Source organism: Cervus canadensis, chromosome 33, assembly GCF_019320065.1.
Source record: "Cervus canadensis isolate Bull #8, Minnesota chromosome 33, ASM1932006v1, whole genome shotgun sequence".
NCBI classification, from domain to species: Eukaryota; Metazoa; Chordata; class Mammalia; order Artiodactyla; family Cervidae; genus Cervus; species Cervus canadensis.
In genome coordinates, this window is record NC_057418.1 from 2,256,817 (window position 1) to 2,279,785 (window position 22,969).

A 22,969-nucleotide genomic window follows, 5' to 3' on the forward strand; every position below is an offset into this window, starting at 1 on the left:
GTGCATGGAAGGTAAAATTTGTGGTCAAATGATATCAATATTCTAAAATTCTGCAGATAAAACATTGCTTTACTGATTTACAGAGAGCTTGTGTGCATGTGTGCTAAGTCGCTTCAGTTGTGTCCAACTCTGTGCGACCCTATGGACTGTAGCGTGCCAGGCTCCTCTGTCCATGGGACTCTCCAGGAAGGAATATTGGAGTGGGTTGCCATGCCCTTCTCTAGGGGATCTTTCTGACCCAGGGATTGAACCCACGTCTCTTATGTCTCCTGTATTGGCAGGCGTGTTCTTTACCACTAGCGCCACCTGGGAAGCTGGAGGGCTTATGGCAATTTAAATATGATCAGCAACACATGAAAATATGTCTCATCATACCCTTAAAATCAATGAGGATTATTATTCTTTTTCTAAAAGCACTTGCTGATTTGAAAGTAAAAAATGGTATACCAGCACATGAGGTGAAACATTTTCAATAAGCATGCTAGCAGTTGCTTTTTGTGGGGCAGAGATTCTAGCATTTCCTTTATATTTATATTAAAGCTATGAGTTAAGAATATTAAATAATCACAATTTCTTTGTTGTGTGTGCATCTTTTAATTAAATTTTTTTGATACAGATAACTTTATACTTTTGTGTGGTCAAAGTTATTCAACTTTTCTGTAACAATGTATGTTATCGTTTTTATGTCTTACTTTAGTCCTCTCACACTGCCCACTAGCTTTAGTCTTTCTGAACCTGTTTAAAAAAAAAGTCAGATCATGTTACTCCTGGGCTCAAACCCTCCAGTGGCCGGCTACTTTTACCTTTCATACAAACTAAAATCATCACAGTGGCTCACAAAACCTCACTTATCTGGCTCTGTGATTTCCCTGACTTTAAATCATATTTCTTTCCCTTTCACTTACCTATCTCTCAATATCCTAGACTCCAGTATATTTCTCACAGGACTGACAGGAATATCATGCCTCTAAGTCTATGCAATGAGTGTTCCCTTCATCAGGAATATTCTGCCTGGGACAACCTCCCTGGGATATAACCCTTCCATGGGATATATTACCCTTCCATGGGATATATATTACTCTCTCCCGCACTTCCTTCAAGCCTTTACTCACATGTTACTTTTTCAACTACTCCTTTCCCACAAAAGAAAGGGTTTAATATGTGTCTCAAGGTTCAGAAGCATGCCTGGTACATGTTATGCTCTCAAATAAATACTTGTGAAATGAACAAGTAAATGGATGAATTTTATAGCATCCTTAAAACAACTCTTGACAGGGATTTTAAGGAAAAAAAAAAAGAAAGAATTTCAGTATACTTAATTTTGTAGAAGGTTAGGGTACTTACCCTTTCCAGGGTGAATGTCCTAACTACATATTCGGCAAGTGGTTCCATTTCTACACAAGTTACTTTGAAGTCACCATAAACTTCGGTATCATCAGGCCAATACTTATAGCATTTAACCTAAATGACAAAAAGTATATATAGGTCAACCTAAATATATAACACACATTAACCAAGATGATTTAATTTCAGTGATAACTCTTCAGGTCATAGTTAAAAGATGGTTTAAAAATCCATAAATAATAAAAAAATCCATAAATAAAAGAATCTGTAACAATAAATAGAAAGATTTTGTGTACTCTCTTAAAAACATACAAGCCTGACTATGCAACTAGATTCTAACATAAAATCAAAGCTTATTTACTTTACTAAGTGAGAAATCAAATCATTTCTTAGCAATCAAAGACTCACTTAGGAGCACTCAGTTGAAATGCTATGCCTAAGAAAGTTTTTCAAACAATTAAATGGTATTCTATTCTAAGTGTATTATGTTTTGCTGTTCAACTTATACTGGTATTTTATAACACACGGGGTGTTTTTTGCCTCTTACCCGGCCAACTTCAACTAAATTTGTGACCATCACAATGCATGCAGACTGCTCTTGCCAGATCATTCTCCAGAAATCATACACTGTTTCATGAACTGGGCCTATAAAAAATTAATTTGAATAGTATGTTATCAGAGAAATTTTGTAGTTAAAAAGAAGTGTAGATAAGAAAAAGAACAATATAAACTAAATGAACCAAAGTAGAAAACATAAAGGTCTAGCACAAAATGTCACTAAAAGTACTTCAATTCAATTCATATCTAAATTCACACTAAAGGCAAAAAAAATAGGTGTGTACAAGTTTGCTTGCTTCAGTTTGCCTTCTGTGTTTCCAAATTCAGAAGATAGCACTAGTTTTTAGCACTTATATCTGTCTATTGTTCTTGTTCTTGTTGTATAGTCATTCAGTCGTGTCCAACTCTTTGCAACCCCATGGACTGTAGCCCACCAGGCTCTTCTGACCATGGGATTTCCCAGGTAAGAACACTGAAGTGGGTTGTCATTTCCTTCTCCAGGGGATTTTCCTGACCCAGTGATCAAACTTGCGTCTCTTGCATTAGCAGGCAGATTCTTTATTCACTGAACCACCAGGGAAGCAGGGGTTATATCTGTCTCTAAGTTACGTTAATTCATCTTCATGTAAATGGGAAAATAGGAAGTCTTATGCCACCATCAACCAAACAGCACACATTACTAATTAAATATATACACATCATTTATAAACAGTGTAAGTTTAGGGGTTAATGAAGAACCATCAGATACATAAGGACATGTTCTAATTTATGCTATCATCTCTGAGCTGCAAAAGCATCTACTGGGCTAAACTTTACCCTATGCCATGAAACAAGAATATCATTTACCATGGATGATCTTTCTAACTTAAAAGAGTTTATAATTAATTAAACTCAGTATAACTCCAAAGATATATGAAAAACACTTAGAAAATGACCTCTGCAAAAACAGGAAATTAACTTTTGTTTTACTTTCCCTTTTTATAAAATAAGATGTGCAGTTTTCTCATCTGATGGTCAGTAGTCAGTTTGGGGAGAAAACTAGAGGTGGTCTTGGTATGGTCGTAAGGATACTTTTATTCCCCAATGTGCCACTCTAAGAAGATCTCTTTACTTCTACTTTTCCAAGAAGAATGAACTCGACTAAGTTCCCTTCAGCCCTTTGCTATGTCTTAGCCTTGACTTGAAAAAAAAATTGTTGCAAGACAGTCCAACATCTCATTATAGCAATGCTGGCCTTGGGTACTATTACATGCCAGGCCAACAAACTCTGCTGCAAGGAAACGGGCACCTTATATAAGATGAGATCTCAGTTGCTTTCATCAAAAAATAAGTAATTTCTCTGCCCAGCACTCTTTACTAGTGCTCTGGGACATCCGGATACCAAGAACCAAAAATCAAAGACTACCAGCAGCTTCTCTTTTACTTTTAATTAAAAAAAAAAGCAAGGTTTAATTTATATACATTTTAAAGAGATAAAACAATCTGTATTATACAGATGAATAAAGAACAGTGTCAACTGGAAGAGCTGATTTTTTTTTTAACTCAGATCAAACTGCAAGAAAACATCGTACGGATGAATTAAGCAAGTCTGATTACTCTATTATTATTTGATTATTCTACTCTATTTAAAAAGGCAAAGTTTTACCTTGAGTAGCAATGTAGTGACTTGGTCTCTGGTAGCCCTAAAATAGGAGAACAAAGTAGTCATCATTTTATATCAGTGCCAGAAATAAATGAATGAAGGCATAAAAAGAGGAAGACAACCACCTGTTAAGATTAAGTTATAGTAAAAAGTCCAGAAATGAGTAGTGAACTCATAGTTCACTTCTCAAACCTAGGTTATCTGAAAGGTAAAAATAAAACAAAAATTAAATATTTTAAGGGGTCTGATTAGAATATATATTGCACAATTCAGTTTTGCTTGCTGGGAAAGAACTTTATAGATTTTGCTTGGTTTCACTAAAATGTTTATGCCTTCATGTTACTCTTTAGTTTCATTCCTGGCAAAATTGTGTCCAAAAATATTAATTCTTATTTTATCATCCAAAAATACAACACACTGCATTACAAATGGACAACGACATATTAGAACCATAAAAAAGAACAGAACATTCCAATGTTAGAGCTGGACAATGCATGTGTGCATCAAGTCAAAGTCCTGCTGAGATTTTTTTTAGAGAATATTTCTATTCTATAATATGTTCAGGAATCTGCCAAAACTATTTTGTGTGTGCTGATAATATTAATTTACACACACATAATTATAGGTACACACATATATAGGGAAAAAAATCTTTTTAAAAAATGCATCTTATCCTGAACAAAAGGTTTAGTACTTTTTTCTTTCTTTTTATAGTGTGCCAAGAGTTTTATGTGGTTAAGCACTTGATACTGTTCCAATAAAGAAATTACTCCAAATAGAAGATAAGTTGTTAGCTGCTTTCAATTGATTTGAATTTCAATAGATCATTAGTAGCAAAAATGTTAATAGAGTTAAGCTGTGACTTTGTTGTGTCTTCAGCAAAGGGCTTTAGTAAAAGCCTGAGTTAGCAGACCATCTGGTCCTATCCAAACACCTACAAAACATTTGGTGCATACCAAAAATTCTTGATATTTGCAGGACCCTCGGGTGTGCCCAAAGTGTCCATAAGACATTTGGTCCATGCCAAAAGGTCCTTAAAAACTGTTTCTGTCCAAAAGTCCATGAGCATACTTGGTCCATGCCAAATGGTATTGGATGGCACCAAATATCAAGGACTTCTGGCATGGACCAAATGTCTCCATGGACATTTTGGAAAGGAACAAATATCAAGGATGTTTTGGTATGGACCAAATGTCTTAATGGATGTTTTGGATAGGACCAAATGTCCTGCCAGGGTCTTGGCAGAAAACCAAGGTTAAACTAAATAGGTAAGAACAAGTACAAATTTGTCAGAGAACTGTTGATATTTTTATTCTAGAGAGTAGACTGTTTAGTTTTCCATATTGAATGAGAGTAAAATAATGATCAAAAATTTAACCAATATAATCAAAGACTATAGTTAATAAAAGTCATTAATTCAAATATATAATGATGTCACAAAATAACTATAAAACATGAACTTGGTAAATATGATAAAATTATTTCTTATTTATAGAAATTATAAAAAGTTAGATCCGAATTATACATATATTTTGCGTATCTATAAATGTATCATATATGCTGCAGTTGTTGATATTTCTACCTTTTGCCTTACAAATAATGCAAATTTAGAATTAATTCATTTCAGGATGCCTGAACTATTTTTTTTAAATAGTGACGTTTAATGAGTGCTTAATATGTTCTAGGCATTGTGCTAAATGATCAACATGAATTACTTCATTTAATTCTCACAATAAAATGATGAGGTTAGTGGTATTGTTATTATCTCCCTTGTAAAGATGAGGAAACCGAGGGACAGAGGGATGAGCTGACATTCTTGCGATTTCCAGTGTGATTCTGAACCAAGAAATATGAACAGAGCCTGTCCTTCTTGGATGTAATACACTGCATCCTTAATATGTTATTTTATTTGATAGTTACTTGCATTAAACAAAGGATATGCATGTACATATGTCAACCAAAACTGAACAGTGGAATGTATGATCAAAACAAACTTTCATTTTTATGATTCAATATATATGTGTGATATGTGTATTTCACAAATGCAATTTTGTAATTATTTTGCCTAAGTAATTTTAATACTTTACAAACCAATACCACACACCACAAAATAGTGTCCCTACCCATTTTTAACATCAGAAGTCAGATGTAATGAAGTAAAATTTCAGAAATACTAATACACATCATACTATCCAGCTTCTCACATATGTTTAGGGAGGGGTAGGATAAAAGCCAGAAACAGAAACCATCAACAAATAAAACTCGAGTACATAATAAATTGTCAAAAGCTAAAAATGACCCTGCTTTTCTAAACATAGAAAAGGGAGGGAGGTAAAATAGATCTTTACACATGTAAAGGAGTTACAAAAAAATGAACATAGATATACTATATGAGGCTAGTTAGGTGATGCATGCAGAGAGAACTAGTAGTAAGCATTAGTAAAAACTGTGATAAGAGTAGTCACATTAAATGTTTATAACAGGTGCTGTTATTTACAGATAGTGGTACTTACATCCCTGTACAGCCAAATCTACAGCCCAAACCAAAGTCAGGTGTGAAAGGAAGCACAACAACGTCAGTAAGTACTAGGACGCAGAACAAAAAAAAGTGTACAGTTTGTTCTTTATTTTAAAAAGCTAGCAATCACTTTATAGGTAATAACAAGGAAAAGATTTATATATATACATATATATATAAGCCAATAAATTGGGCATACTGCAGGTAAAAATACTTACATCTATGTAGTTGGCATTAATGTAATCTGAAGATGGATCGTCCTCAACAGGTTGCAGAATTACTCTGGAGTGATCATCTGAGATTTTTAAAGGATAAAGTAACAGCTATTAAATTTCCCCCCTGTTTTGAGACAATGACCCTAGTAGAAACTTAAAATAATTCAGTGGTTATAAACAGATTATCCATAATATACTTCCAAAATTTCCTTGGATACTAGTCATATGAAAAAATGCAAGAACTTTAATGAGCTCATTACTTATTTTGATGATAATATTCTGTTAAGAAAGCTTCAATGACTAGCATCTTCATAGTTAGGAAATTTTTAGTAGACATGATAATAATGTCTGATAAATCATCATTTGAGTCATAAATTTTTCTGAATTGCTAAACTTGCCTTAACTCCTAATTTTGCTTGTTAGGCATGATTTTAAATGGGTGGGATCTTTTCTCCCTGTACTTTACAGCAAATGGGCCACAGAATTAGGGAGTGAATTTCGAAACCTTAGTCTCAACTTATTTTGTGAGAGTTATGGTTACTCTCACAAAGGTTAAACTGATGTATTCAAAAGAGAGTGTAAAATAATTTAAATTGAGAATAAAGTAGTCTAAGTAAAATCATCAGCTAGTTACAAGCTAAACAATCTGTCACTCTTCTTACTGCTCCTATGGTTCCATATGATAATTTATTTATCTCATGAATACATCTTGAAGACTTAATCAGGAGGAAGTCCCTAATGATAAATAACTTGGAGTAAACGGGACTCAGGCACTGACTCCAAGAAAGGAAACAAGGTATATGGAAGGAATAACACTCCCACCTTGAATGTGTCTGGTGGAAGAGTTATAGTAATTTAGCAATGAAAAAAATCCTTCATATTCATTGTCCTAATATTTTCAGTTGTTAATGACACCTCCAGGCATTTATATGCAAACATAAAATTCAGCAGGACATTATCATCACAAGATGAAGAATCTGAGTCAATTAATGCGGTTGATGACAATTTCAGAATTGCTGCCAATATCCAATGCTGTTATAATATGAAATAGGTTACTTTATAAACAGACTGCCATCCTCTGGGATTTTTTTAAAGTTTAAAACCATAGGAGGAGTAATTGCAAATTTACCCTTTATCTTCTACACATGGTTTTTACATTTATCAAGAATCATAAGAGAACTTACATGCTATAATGTTTCCATATCTGTTTTTTGCTCTATTTTGATCTTTTTTAGCTACATCCCAAGACGCTGACTGTCCTTCAAAGAAGCTCTAGGAAAAAGCACAATGAACACGCACACTGAATTTAATTCCTTTCCTTGAATCAAGTCTGTCTGTTTTAAAGACTAAAATAGTAAAAGTCACTTTCTCAGGGAGGAAGGGAGTCCTACAGCAGTAAACAATCAATTTTCAGACCTCAAAGCTTGTTTGCTGGACTCCTACTTGTTCATCTTGGATTGGACTGAGTTCAAATTGAGGACAAGAAACAACTTTAGGGGGGAAAAAGTAGGGGGGAGAGCCTTGAAAGTATTTCAAATTTAACATCACTGCAATTTTGTGAGATGGAAGTAGAGAAAGCATCAGAGACTTCAAAACTACTTTTAATGAGCATCTTTCAAAAATATGCTTCCTTTAGCATTTCTGACAGGACAAAGAAAACCTGTTTTCTCCCATAATTATTCATTAAATCATGTGCAATACATCACATTTTAGTTTCTTTGAAGATCATGAAAAGGACTCAGTCTCCACAACAAGAGACCATATGAAAATTAAAAAGAGTCACCATCTCCAAGATTCTTGGAACAGATGAATTTGTTGATTGGTTTAATTACCATATGCAGCAATTTAAAGTATGGGTATAGATATCTTTTTGCAGAAAAATTTAAACTTTGCTCAACGCAAGAAATGGGGTCTTCAAAGAGCCAATGGTCTTTGAAGCAAGGTACACAGGAATACACAGGCAATGAACAACAAGATAGTTCTGACAGAATATTGTAATTCCTTGCACTATTTTGTCACCACAGCATTGTGTTCCCAGCGTATATCTAAAACTGATATTCAAAATTCAAAAATAATTTCATTCACTCCCTAACTAAGGTATAACAAGTAATCTGTAAATAAAAGGAGATGTTTAGAAGATTCCTTATGAAGTTAGATGCATTATATTTTAGGTGGTCTTTCAAAGTAAAATACTCCTTGGCTTCTTTCATTTTAACTGTGCGTGTATGGTGGTGAAGATACTTTCTTCTACACCCCAGAGTGCCATTTCTCAGTAAGTGAAAAGTAGCAAAAGAACTATTCCCTTTTTGCTATATTATATACATTGGGATGTTTAGTTAAATAACTTCCTCTGTAGTATAATCTTGTTGTTTTAGTTTGGGTAGGAAGGGGAAATAAGGATGAAAGAATTTCCCACATCCTTTTTTGGGCTGCTTTTTGTTGTCTGAATTTGCAGTACTGTTTTTCTTCCCAGCCACCCTCAACCTATAATCCTCAAAACAAAATTGAGAGTGACAAGGAGCACATTTAGCACACATAGCTTGATCTTATTTTCAACAAAGGGTCAACACGCAAAAAGGCAGACAAGTGTCCACTGCTTAGGTCATTCAATTGGCAGAAACTGCAATGGTACACCAGGACTCAAGGTATATTGCTATGGATTTTTGAGTGGGGAAAACAGAAGGTCTAACAAACTGGTCTCTAGGTAGCACAGTAAAAGAAATTATGAAATCCAACATTATTTATTAAAATGAATTTTGACCCAGCTATACCCCCAGGAAGTATCCTTTTCTTTCAATCCATCTACATCCTTCTCCTCGAATGCCCACTTGATTGTTCATAGACAAAGGATTAGAGGGTCTACAGAGTATTCCAGGACTTGCTATGTAAATGGGAGGAAAAGGTGTTCAATTCTGCTGAGTATCACGGTTAGAAACAAGATTCAACATAGTATTGAAACTTTCACCTCATATTCCTCTTTGAACCCATAGCTGTCTGACGTCTTCATGAGATTAATGTGCTGCAGTAAGTCGGCTACCCTGATGGCGGGGTGCAGCTGTCCCGTCTGGTAAGGGGATTCTGTCCCCTCACACAGGTAGCGAGGTACATCAAGGAGGCGACTGGATTCTGCTGTAGCACTGTGGTTCTCATCTGCCATGTTTCAGATTCCAGAAGATTAAAAAAAAGACAAAGTTACCTTGTTTAATATATATCTATGCAAAGCAGATTTTAAGATCTTATGATCTTTCTGATAATAGGAGGAAGAAAGAAATATAGTGCAGACCTAGGGCAGCATCCCTATAAAGACAAAACCTTTTACTCCAGGTAGGAGGTCAGGGCATATTATTAATATGTGTATATAAGCAAGACAACAGATGCTGTGAGATGTAGAGAAACAGCTGATCCACTTTAAAGAAGTGTAAGTGGGAGATTTTGCTGAGTTCTGACTTTTTTCTTGTATCTGCAGTCATAGCAGTATATTGTGGGACGAGAAGATCAAGTTGTCAATTGGAGAGGTGTTTTCATTGTTGATTAAACTGAACAAATTCTTTCCCATCCATATCCCAACCTCCCAATAGGCAACCCATCCCCATTGTAGTCCTACTATGCCCTTCCACCTGGGACTTTTTACCATGAAACACTCCAGACTCAGAAACTTGAACATTTTACAGAATCAGCCCATGGCCCAGTACGTCTGCTAGCCAGGTTATATGTGCATTTACACTTCATCTCTACTCCCCTGGTTTATTATTATAGCTGTATTTTTTTATTGCTGATACATTTTGACTCTTCTGGTTACTGTGTACAAGAAACCTTGGTTTGTCTCTGGGACAAAATGTTTAGATTCTTCTGGAATTCCTCCATGGCCCATCTTGGCTGAGTTACACAGCGCCTGCTTTATGTTCCCATGGCCTTCTGTTCTCCTACATTCATTTCACTTACAATGTATTTTAATCATTTATTTCCTGATCTCTTTTTCTAACTAAACTCTAAATGCTTAGCATGTAGAGACAAGAGTCATATTTTTCTTTTTATTCTTAGTGCCTGGTAAAAGCAGTCACTCAATAAATATTTCAATATTGCAATGAATCAATTAGTTACAAATCCATTAAATCCCTCACCACCCACATTTAAGTGCAGGCCCCATCCCAACTATGTTGTTAGCTTAAAATGAAAAGAAACTCTTAAGTCTCTGTCATAAGAAGGAAGAAAAGAACAAGAACATTTTACCTCTGAAAAATAAATATTATTTTAATGACCACAGTGATAATCATTACAGCGAGAAGAGGCATGCTTATAATGATCACATTTAAACTTACCATCTTCAAAAAAACAAATGTTTTAAGGGGTGTTACTTTGGCAAACATTATAGTGCCATACTCATTAACAGAAGAGAAAGTACACTCTTAGGGAAAATTTTGTTTTAATGATACTGCATACTGTAGAGAACGATATTTAGTTAACAGTTAAACATATTTCAAGTGCTGGTACATTTGCCTGTTCTATCACCAACTCTACAAATAGGATATGGCAAAAAATGAACTGTTGTCCCCATGATAAACACTTTTTCTTCCTGGAGAAGGAAAAAAAAAAAAAGAAAAAGAACCCCACAATCAGATTTGTGTGCTTCTATAATTTAGCTTGATTGCATTTACTTTACTTTCTCTTACTAGGCTGAACGTAGTTTTTTCTTTTGCATTTACTTATAAAAGTCCACATTGAATTAAAAAAAAAAATTCGGTTGGATTCTGTTGTGACCTAAAAATACCTAAACGAATTAACGCTTTTTACTCTGGTTTCCCACCCCTCTACACACAAACATTTGCTAGCAACCATGATTCATGAGCGTTTACTATTTTTTCTATGAGACAACACTCAATTGGTCTACCTTTGCTAAAACACTGCAATCAATAGACTGACATAAAGAAATATACATCTCCCCTGGAAAATTAAATCCAGAAGCCACTGATCGGGGCACTATCACAGAATATACAGCTTAGGATAAGAAGTAAAGAGAACAGAATGTTAGGAAGGCAAAATGCAATCATCCAAGCTGGAATAGAGGTAGTAAGTGCTCCGAGAAGCAGACCCGGAGCTTACATTGTACTTGTTGGAGCAGTGGAATATTTACATTTGTAAAAGGCTCAGTAAGAAACAGAGGACTCATCTGTATTCCAGATCTTACACGATAACGTCTCCATATGAAGTAGACAGTGCCTTTTGTTTTGCATTAAGCTTTAATACAGTGGTACAATGAGCAGTATTTTTTAAAATAATCACACGTGAATTATTAATATCTATACATTTCTACCTCACCTCATTGAATTACCTAACAATGCGACTACAAGCAAGAGTCCATGTGCTAATTATTATCCTTACTACACATTTAAGAATAACTTTAAATATTTCTTTGATGGAAATGTCTTCTAGAGTTCTTTGCAATACACTTACCAGTAATAGGGACTTTAACCCAATGCAGCAGTAAAACACAAAAAAACAAAAATATGAATCAATACAAAAGTTTCTGACTTCTTTTGAAATCAGTAAGCAGGTATTAATATCAAGCAATATTTGAAGTGACTTCAAAAATTGCTTTATAAGTACAAAATCAACTGGATGCAAAACAACTATAAACACGGTGATTCCAAGAATGATGAAAAATGCAACAAATCATTTCTAAATTTGGTATGATTAATAAGTTATTTAGCTTTCAAAGAAGAAATATAAAAAATATCAACCAGCTTGACTTACAAAATGAAATAAAATGCACCATGATTGTTTAAATGAATAGATTTATAACTCTGTTGTGTTAACTCTAGCCTTCCTTAAAAATAAATACCCTCTTTCATGGGGAAAATTATTAAAATAATATTTTAAACTTTATACATTATCACTTTCTCTTTACTAAGCTCTGTGGAGAAGGTATGGTAAGAATTATTATATCATTTTATTGAAGGGGAAGCAAAGACATTTTTCATGAATATTTTCATGAGTTCATATTTGTGAGTTCACAAGAGGACTGAGACTTATTAGACCCAATTCTACATGTCTTTGAATATTACCATAATGAAATTTTAACAGTTAAGTAACTATCTTTTTCCTTGAATTTTTAATAACTTCATTGAATTTAACTTATGAGCTTGATGCTGACCTCATTCTACAGTGCTCAACAGAAGATGACATTTTCAGAGGAATTTGATGCCTCTCAAAGACCATGATTCCTGGCTTCTCCCTATATGATCAGGCCATCCTTTGGGGTAAATTCCCTAGCTCACTTCCCTGCCCTTGTTGCTGAGAATATCAAAGGAAGAGTGCAGTCAGAGACAGAAAAAACTGACTTACAGATTCTTTTAGAATATAACTTTGTATTATAAAATTTTAACTTTTAATAACTATTTTAGTCAAAAAGGTATATTTTACTTAACTGACTTAGTTGTATTGTTCTAACATATTTTGAAAATATAATTAAACACTGAATACATTGATGATAAAAATATGTGTAAACTGATGTCTTATGTTCAAAGAAATTTAAATATAAAGTATGAGAACTGGGAATTTTAAAGGTACATTTATCTGGCAATTTCTATATTTCTCTGATTAAATCTTAAATGTTAGAAGCATGGGGGACAAACTGATAAGACAACTGGTGAACGTACAAGCCAGCTGGTCGTGAATCATTGCTGTGTAATTAGTCAAGGGACAGAGTACAAATCGAAATGAAACTCATTGCATTCTTAAATATACTGTAAAAGATTTATTTAATTTTACAGCTGAAACGGCCTTATTTATTAGTAGCAATACTAGCTGTCTTAGATGTTACATACTGGTAGTGCTAGGTGCTCAGTCGTGGCCAAGTCTGCGACTCCATGGACTGTAGGCCGCCAGGCTTCTCTGTTCATGAAATTCTCCAGGCAAGAATTCTGGAGTGGGTTGCCATTTCCTTCTCCAATGTAGTGGTAAATCTTGGCTTAATGTAAATTTTTTGAAAGATAACACTTATCATGTAAAGTGCATATAGAATGCAACACTCCATTATTAATACTGTTGCAATTTTACCTGCATTTATAAATTCTTAACTAAGACAAAACTAAAGCAAATGCACAAATGCCTAATGTTTACTTGGAAATGTATTCTTTAGTTGTTATAAAATTAGGAGGATTTAGAAAAATCCCTTTAAATCAGCTATATTTTATATATATACACTAGCGATTCTGGTAGCACTGGCCCCTGAAATGTGTACATTTGGATTCATTCTACTAACTTGCATATATAAACATTAATCGGAAAAGGAGTGCGTCAAGGCTGTATATTGTCACCCTGCTTATTTAACTTATATGCAGAGTACATCATGAGAAACGCTGGGCTGGAGGAAACATAAGCTGGAATCAAGATGGCTGGGAGAAATATCAATAACCGCAGATATACAGATGATACCACCCTATGGCAGAAAGTGAAGAGGAACTAAAAAGCCTCTTGATGGAAGTGAAAGAGGAGAGTGAAAAAGCTGGCTTAAAGCTCAACATTCGGAAAACTAAGATCATGGCATCTGGTCCCATCACCTCATGGGAAATAGATGGGGAGACAGTGGAAGCAGTGTCAGACTTTAATTTTTTGGCTCCAAAATCACTGCAGATGGTGATTGCAGCCATGAAATTAAAAAACGCTTACTCCTTGGAAGGAAAGTTATGACCAACCTAGATAGCATATTAAAAAGCAGAGACATTCCTTTGTGAACAAAGGTCCGTCTAGTCAAGGCTATGGTTTTTCCAGTGGTCATGTATGGATGTGAGAGTTGGACTGTGAAGAAAGCTGAGTGTAGAAGAATTGATGCTTTTGAGCTGTGGTGTTGGAGAAGACTCTTGAGAGTCCCCTGGACTACAAGGAGATCCAACCAGTCCATCCTAAAGGAGATCAGTCCTGGGTGTTCATTGGAAGGATTGATGCTGAGGTTGAAACTCCAATACTTTGGCCACCTCATGGAAGAGTTGACTCATTGGAAAAGACCCTGATGCTGGGAGGGATTGGGGACAGGAGGAGAAGGGGATGACAGAGGATGAGATGGCTGGATGCCATCACCGACTCGATGGTCATGAGTTTGAGTAAACTCCGGGAGTTGATAATGGACAGGGAGGCCTGGTGTGCTGCGATTCATGGGGTCGCAAAGAGTCAGACACGACTGAGGGACTGAACTGAACTGATATATTCATAGTAAGGGTCCTTGTACTCACTCCAAATCTAACAGAACCAAGAATTAAAGGATAAGTTGTTTTAAAAAAGTATACCCAACTAATTTGAAATGCACTAGATCTAATTGGGCTGATCACAATGGCTCTCTTTGGTAAAATCAGGACTATACTTTCAAAATCAAACTGCTTCCTGCAGTGTAAATACCGTGAGGACAAAGCTGTGACCCATGCAAGGAAGTGGGGTCCATGCAGAAAAGAGGGCAGAGAGTCAGGGCCTCACCTAACACGGCGGTCGGCACGAGCGGATCACTGGGCACTGCAGGAAAACACAGCTCATGAAGGAACACATTGCCCTAAAGTCGTATTTCATATTCTTTTTTCCTTTAAGATAGACTCATCATTTCTTAAGAAATATAACTATTAAACTTTATTTATGACTATAACTATTAACTGTAACTTTATTACTATACTATAATCACTGCAAAGGGAACATTCTCTTTCTCAACTTGGGTTACCAGGAAAGGTGCATCTATAATTATAGTTCAGTAGTCAGTCCAATTTTAAAAACCAAGAAGATTCAACTTCAATTTATAAAGATTTTAAAATTAGGGGGAAAAAAGTGCATTTAGGTCTATCCAGTGTGAGGTACTTAGGTAATTATATTCATTCCACTTTATCTAACTTTGGAAAATAGATTTAATCCTTTCTCCAAGTTCTTAAGTGTATATTTATAGATATACTGCTAAATTCAAGCTTCCTAGTAAGGTATACAGGCATTAGATAGAAAAACTTTGGAAACAAAAATCCTTTCAAATCTTTAATTGATTAATTTTTAAATCAAGTGGTTAGAGAAGCGATACATCTATACTTTTAGCAAAACTTTCAATAGCAACAATGTTTTATGTTTTTCTCTATTATTTATCTTACAGTGAAAAAAAATAGAACAGATCAGAAAGTCCTTATCACTATTAAAACTAAATATCAAAATGACTGATTATAATATCCTTAACTACTAATGTGATATAGGTATATATCAAGGAAAATCATGGCCAATAATTTTTTAAAAGTTTGCACCAAGCTGAACATTTCAGAAAAAACATCCCCTTTTGAAAAGCCATAAATGCATAAACCTACAAATACTTTATTTTCTCAGTCTTACCACTACATATTTTTATAATCTGTATTGAAAATAACACTTCTATTGTTGGCTTCTTTCCTTAGACAGTTTTTCCCAAACTGGGATCTGTGGCAAATGCCTCTGTGAACACAAGGCCTAGGATAAACACAATTTGCTTTCCTCAAGTACCAATTTCACTTAACTATTTGAAGAGACAATCAGGTAATTGAACTTAATTTTAAGTAACAAAATAAACACAGTGCTATAGAAAGGGATAAAAAAAATTCTAGAAAATTTGAAGATAAACAGTAGTACTGATGATGGGGCATTAAACAATACTTCAGAGGAACTGTTTTAGAAGATATGTCTCTATAGACAAACATTTGCAATTCTTAACACAGATGAGTGAATAGATGGATTTCACCATTCCCTGTCAATCCCTCAGTTAAGTAAACTTTTGGACTTCACACCAGATACCTAACAGTATGTAGATTTCTCTTTTCTCTGGTTAACTTTTTATTACTGAAATTCCTGAGGCATCTATAGAATAATTAAATAGAATGACTTTTCCTATGCCAATAATTCCCAGAAAGAATTATGATATTTCATATCTCAAAAGACTTAACCTTATACAATGGAAGATTCAAATATAAAACAATTATAAATTCTGACATGAGCTAATTTTATGCAGGCAATCAAATATTTTAACTTAAAGCAATCAGATTTGGTCTGAGTGGTGTATGAATGTCTCTTATAGTAATAAAATTCGTACAGTTTGAATTTAAACTAAATCCAATATCAAGACTGACAATAAGCCTTCTGATACACTCCGTAGTAATCCATATCACTTTTTCTATTTCCAGTTTCTTCTTCCACTCTCTGCCTGGTTTCCCATCACTATTCAAAAGCTAATGTGTTGAATTCAGAGAGAAATTAAATAGCTTTAAAAGTCATCAATCAAAATTTTGGTAAAGAACTTACATCTTGGACTAAAATTATGTTGGTCCATGAAGGTGATGGAAAGAGGGTCTTCTGCATGCAGAGTGCTCTGATCAGCGTAACTTCGGTCCATAGCATTGACCATATGTGTCATTTCCTGCCGGGCGTTCCCCATCGCATCTTTGCGTTTCTTAGCAAGCTTGCTGCCAAGACAAATACGGAAGGGAAACCTTAGCGTGAGGCTTGAAGAGGAACTGACACCAGCAGTAAGTATTCAGGAAAGCCCGAGCTTAAAGATATAGATTTGGCTTAGAAACTCTAAAAATATATCATAATTTCAGGAATTAAGTTTGACATCTAAGCAATATTTGTTGATTGCTATAAAATTGTTTTATTTGTCATATGGATATATTAACATTCAAGCTGTCAACCCAAATGTCTCATCATTTCTTGTATTTTATCATTACAATAAATTATCATAAAGCACAACTATACTTTATTAAAACAGTAAGTAAATGCTTCCTTAGTAGAGTTGTTCAAAGAAAAGTTAATGCTAAATTTTGGTTTTCCTTCTGGGTGATTAACACGCTTGATCAAAATTTCAGAAGATGTTCTTTGGGAATAACATGACTACTTTTTCAAGTTTATTTTATTACAGTCATCCACTTAAAATAGACAAACTCTATTCTTCACTCTTTGTCTTTTGTTCGGTAAAAATGCAATGTGTAGAATTCACATTTTAAAATATATTTATATAACATTAATACAAACCTAATCAGGAAATTTGTAGAATCAACTGCAGCTTGATAACAATGCAAACACTCAGGAATATATGGGGAAATTATGTACTTTATAAGAAAAGCACTTTGAGAAAAGTTTGGAAAGTGCTATGTAGAAGTATTATGCAAATGAATAATAAACATGGTCAGATCCTAAAAATATGTTTAGGAGCCCCATGGCACAGTGCCAACTACAGAATGGCCTTACAGATGCCGCAGAACAAATGACCCAGGAGATCTGGAAATGAGCAGAGTTACACTCTGAGCTCCTCAGACACTGACATCTTTATCTTACATATCAAGGGTGTGAAATACAATCTGGTTCGTTGTGAATGTTACACATGAAACATGCAATTAAAAAACTATTTAAGGTATATAAATATTCATCTCATAATAGTAAAAAGAAAGGGACTCTAAATACCTATAGTAGCCAGATTATGTTTCTGAGTTTATGGCAGCAGTTTAGGTGCCTTGGAAATATATTTTAGCTATTTTAAGAATAACATTTCTTAGTTGGATTATTAACAAGGGTACATTCTTCTGATTCTCATTAGTATCTGTACTAGAATAAATATACTAACATACTACAAACATGGTAAAAAAGTGATTTATTTTAGTAGTTGTGTTTATGTCCAAAAGCGTTTCCTTTAGAAAATTAATTTATTAATTTGAGAGCTACTCATGTGTAGGATATTTTTCTCTGAGAATTATAGTACTTAGCCTCAAGGATACATACCCAACAAAATCCAATATATTGACATAGCATATATGACACCTAAGTAAGATAGTCATAGAGTAAGCTTTAGGGATGGAAATGGCATTATACATTTTAGAAATAATAACAATGATAAGGACAGTATCATCAATAATAAAACAATGACAAAAGTATAACAAAAACTACCACCACCACCACTAGCACGACCACTACATCATCACAATCACCATCACCACCACCATTGTTTAGCAGCAATATTTGCTCTATTCACTGAAAGATCTCTTATCTCTTTTTTCTAGGCTAGCAGGCAAAAGCTCTGTAAAACTCCTAACAGGTTTTAGACGGAATATAAAAGTGTTGCTTCCTGTCATGAGGCATCACAAGGAAGGGTGGAGACCGTGGGGAACTGGAGAGCAATTTAGCGGGCAACTTACCTATGTGAACACTGGCATCTGATCCCAGAGTAGTTTCTAATTTTACAATTATTTTTAAAGAGAGGTCATGAATCTACATATGTATATTTTCTTATTCTTTCAAGTGGTCCTATTTTTTGGAAGAGTGTATGGGGCAAATCACACATCAGTAGGTCATAGGGTATTCTACAGCCTTCACTTTTCAAACTTAACCTCTACGGAGAGTTCCAAACTTGCCTATAGGCTATTTGTTCTTCGACCTATAATCTTCTTTTACCTCTAATATCTGGTTAACTTATAATTCTGTCCTGCCTCATCAGGGAGACTTCTCTAACTGAGCAAATACAATCTTTCTCAGACTAGGTTTCCCTGGTAGGTATTTTTAAAGCACCATGTTTTCTGCCTATAATAATACTCATCACATCATTGCAAGTATCCTTTTGTTTTTCCCACTGCGTGTTCCATGAAGGGAAGAATCCTCTGCATAGCCCTAGCGTTCAGAGCAGTGTCTGGCACACAGCAGACACTCATTAAAAACTTGTTGGAATGGATGAATGAGGTCTCTGATATGCTCGGCACTTGTCATGTGTTAACTCAATTAATTCTCAGATCAATGCACTGAAGAAGGCATGAGATTTCTAATTGTACAGATGAGTTCACTGAGGCTTAGACAAGTTAAATAACTTGCCCAAGGTTATTAATCTAATAAGCAGTAAAGAATGACCTAGTTCCAAGGCCTAAGCCCTGATACTATATCCAGTTCCTTTTTTTTAATTGTCACATTGCCATGTGTATTATAATATGAAGCAGTCACTGATCTAGGAGTTAAACATTAGTTGTTATAAATTTGAGAAGAATGTGGATGTAACACAAATGCTTTGCCATTTTAAAGTTTAAAAAAGAGTTGAAGAAATAACTTTCAATCTTTGTTTCTTAGATAAGGAGAAAGAATAAATTCATTCCTCAAAAATTCTGAGAGATTGACGTGGCTAAAAATAAGACAGCTTGAAATTTGGATTAAAAACAATGCAAAAAATCTGAAGACAGATAGTTTGAAGCAAATGGTAAAGACGTTTAAATTTTGAGGCTTTACTTTAAAATATATCATTTAAACATTTTATGATTGAGAAAAAATAAGAAGTAATGAACTTGTCAAATGCATGACAGGTAAAAGTCATGGCAATGAAGGACTTTTACTTTTCAGATTCACAAACCTTTGTTAGTAGACAGATTATGAGAGAATACATATAAAACCTTTGTTGATATCTGCCAACCATGTATTATCAGCTTTTTCTTATACCTTAATCCTCACAACAACCCTGTGAGGTAGGCTTTAATTCAGGTTATTACAAAAGAAATAAATATCATCACCAGAGTTAAGTGCTTTGATCAAGAACTGACAGTTACTATGACGATGCCAATGAATTTTTAGTTCAAAAATTACATCTGGTTTACTTTTAAATTTTACTATAATTTATTTCTACATTTCTTTTAAAATCTGTCTAATTCAGATTTGCTTCACTAGATCTGTTTAAGCAGCTTTTAAAAACCTAAGTCTGTTAAACTTTTTTTCTAATTATGATTGATAATGCCAGGAACCCTAAGTACTTCAGTAACAGTATCAAAGCCTAATACATAGTCTCGAATACAGAAATGCCACACATCTATAAAAAGGCAATCCAATCCTAATATTATAGATAAATGGATGGCTAATGGTAACATTACTGATGTTCTCATAATTAAATATTTATTGATTCCTGCATGTTTGATATTTTGTCTCCATCTGAGAAACCAGCATATATAACGTACGCTTCAGGACAGTTAAGCAGATCATTTTGCAACTACTTGAGTTTGACAGATGTGCAAATGACTTTCATTATCAAAGCAGCCAACAGCATAAACTTCTGCAGGTGGATATATGGGTGGGCTATAAAGAGGAAAAGTGCTTCATCATTGTATGAAATGGTACATTTAATTACCTTTGGCTTCATCAAACATGATTTAACAAGGATATTATGATCCATCACAATAAGCTAGGTGCACTGTTACTTTACACCTGCTTATTTTATCAGATTTTAAAAAGCCAAATGTTTGTAATATTTAAACTGTTGGCAGAATTCTGTTACAGTCATTGAGACTCTCACCAAATCCTTCTGTAATGCTAACTTAAATTTACTTAGTGAAGTAAATACTGTGGGATATGTGCACCAAATACTTAATCAAAATCCTTGACTCTCAAAATTTGGTGGATCAAATATTGATCAAGCAATGACCAAGAATACTCTGTTGTATCATTCCTTTGGATTGAATGTATATGCTGGAATTTAAGGTAATAAGCTGAGAATGATTAGTGGAACAAACAGGACAACACTGTCCTTCCTCATCAAGAGTAGCATTTCATACCTAAGCATAGAAGAGCTAAAACTCTGGAACACAAGAAAGGATATGTAACACCTATTATGTTTTGTTAGGTTGACAGGCTTGCTTTTTTGGTCTTGGTTTTACAAAATCCTTGTCCTATTTAAGTCATAATAAACAAACTCAAAACTTCTTCTCTAAAAAGATTTTTTTCTTTCTTTATCACTGCCACATTATAATTCTTATCCATTCGTTTTCACCAGAGCATACTGATTGCCTACATAGCTAAACCAAAGGTGTTCTGAAGTCACAACCCATCCCAGATTCCTGAAAATGTGGAGAGAAGTTATCACAGTCAGACCTGACCTGATTTGCATTCTGTGAAGGCATTTTGAATGTTCTTCTATGAATACATCAGTTGGGTCATTTTGTTGGCTATAACAGTGTGGCTCAGGCAGTAAAGAATCCACCTGCAATGGGGGAGACCTGGGTTCGAGCCCTGGGTTGGGAAGATCCCCTGGAGGAGGGCAAGGCAACCCACTCCAGTATTCTTGCCTGGAGAATTCCATGGACAGAGGAGCCTGGCAGGCTACAGTCCATGGGGTTGCAAAGAGTCAGACACGACTGAGCAACTAAAGCACACACATGTAAAAATAGGTATTAGTGAATTGCAACCACTATCTCTACCAGATGAGTGAGATATCATATTGATAATGTACAGGTTTGACTTAAGTATGTAAATGATGCTTTGGGCTATAGACTATGCCTACTTATGGAAAATCGTAAATAAAAGTTAAAAGTAGCTGAACATACAGAAATACAATATCCCTTTTTAAAAAGATTAATAAAATAGGTTAATAGGTAAACTTTATAGCTTTAGAGTCCAGAAAAATATATTTTTTTGCAGTCATCAAAATTGCAAACATTCTGTTTTTTGGTTTGCTGTTTTTTTGAAAAGGGATACTGCATCTTTAACACATGTAAAGTCGTATATCACCCATTTTCTACTTACAGGTAGTAGGAGTAAGAATAGTAGCTCCTTCTGGCAAGCAAATCACAGACAGTGGAAAAAGAGAAGCAATGGTGAATGAAAAGCGTGACTCTGTCACATTCAATAAAGCAGAAAAATGTGCGTTAAAAAGTAAAATAAAATAAAATAAGATTCATGTTTTGTTTTTGTTTGGATTTCAATTTGCTCATGCATTGGTTAGATATCTTTCGCCATGCAATTAAACAGACATACGCAATAGAAAATAAAATTTAAAATACATAATTTGGAAAAATAACATGCTGACTTTTCTATAGCCAAAAAAAATTGAAAAATTAAATGGATTGTGTATTTTTAACATGCAGTTAAGCATAATATCATCCATTACCATCTAAATGTCATGACAGATGGAATAGCTGTGTATAGAACTTCTACACTAAATTGACTATTTTTCTTTAAATACAAAACGTAAAGATCTATTAGGTTAATACAGAATATATGCAGAATGACACCTTAATTTCTATAAATAAGTCATTATATCTTATTGATATACAGGTACATACATATATTATGTGAATATACATATGCACCATATAGTACAAATGCACAAAGGTGTTTCTACAGCAGATGTATGTGACCATGATATCATATACATTTACTGTACTGAAACATAATTTCAAATTTATGTTTGGAATTATTAATGCATTCATGCTGCAAATTTAAAATAATATATAACCAATGAAAAAATGGCATACATTTGGAAATAATTCAACAGTGATTAAATTAAAATGACTTTGCGTTTTGAAAGATGCAATATCCCTTTTCTTAGCCTAAAAACTTACTTTATATATACCCTTCACTGCAGAATTTTACTAAATTCCAAACCATTTCTTTATACAACAACCAAAAATACACAGAATTTTTTTCAACATGAGAAATATACCTACGTATATTACTCCTAGTGAGAGATAAAGTCTTGAGAAACTTAATTTCCCATAAAAGTAAAGATAATGCAAGGCTAAAATAATTTGCTTTTCCATTATTTTTATTATAAATTTGTATATTAGCATATCATATAGGGAGACTACATGATATACTAAAATTGATAACTTTGATCCTAACATTGTTATAATACCTATATCTTTGTGTATGTATAATAAACATATTTATGATTAGATCATATACAATATATGTGTG

At 34.2% G+C, this 22,969-nt stretch overlaps 1 protein-coding gene across 5 annotated transcripts in view; it reads right to left on the reverse strand.

Annotated features, from left to right (window-relative positions):
• Positions 1 to 22,969, reverse strand: part of PTPRK (protein tyrosine phosphatase receptor type K) — a 604,468-nt gene that overhangs the window by 19,578 nt on the left and 561,921 nt on the right. For 2 of the 5 annotated variants that reach the window (XM_043457398.1, XM_043457397.1), the window contains exons 15-22: positions 16,562 to 16,722; positions 14,744 to 14,779; positions 9,243 to 9,427; positions 7,462 to 7,549; positions 6,281 to 6,357; positions 3,548 to 3,584; positions 1,892 to 1,989; positions 1,345 to 1,461 (exon numbers count right to left, since the gene is read on the reverse strand). In XM_043457398.1, coding sequence (XP_043313333.1) covers positions 1,345 to 1,461; positions 1,892 to 1,989; positions 3,548 to 3,584; positions 6,281 to 6,357; positions 7,462 to 7,549; positions 9,243 to 9,427; positions 14,744 to 14,779; positions 16,562 to 16,722 — 799 coding nt within the window. Of the gene's footprint in view, positions 1 to 1,344; positions 1,462 to 1,891; positions 1,990 to 3,547; positions 3,585 to 6,280; positions 6,358 to 7,461; positions 7,550 to 9,242; positions 9,428 to 10,508; positions 10,851 to 11,728; positions 11,741 to 14,743; positions 14,780 to 16,561; positions 16,723 to 22,969 lie in introns of those variants that run through there. The other 3 variants (XM_043457399.1, XM_043457400.1, XM_043457401.1) reach the window with 2 other exon arrangements.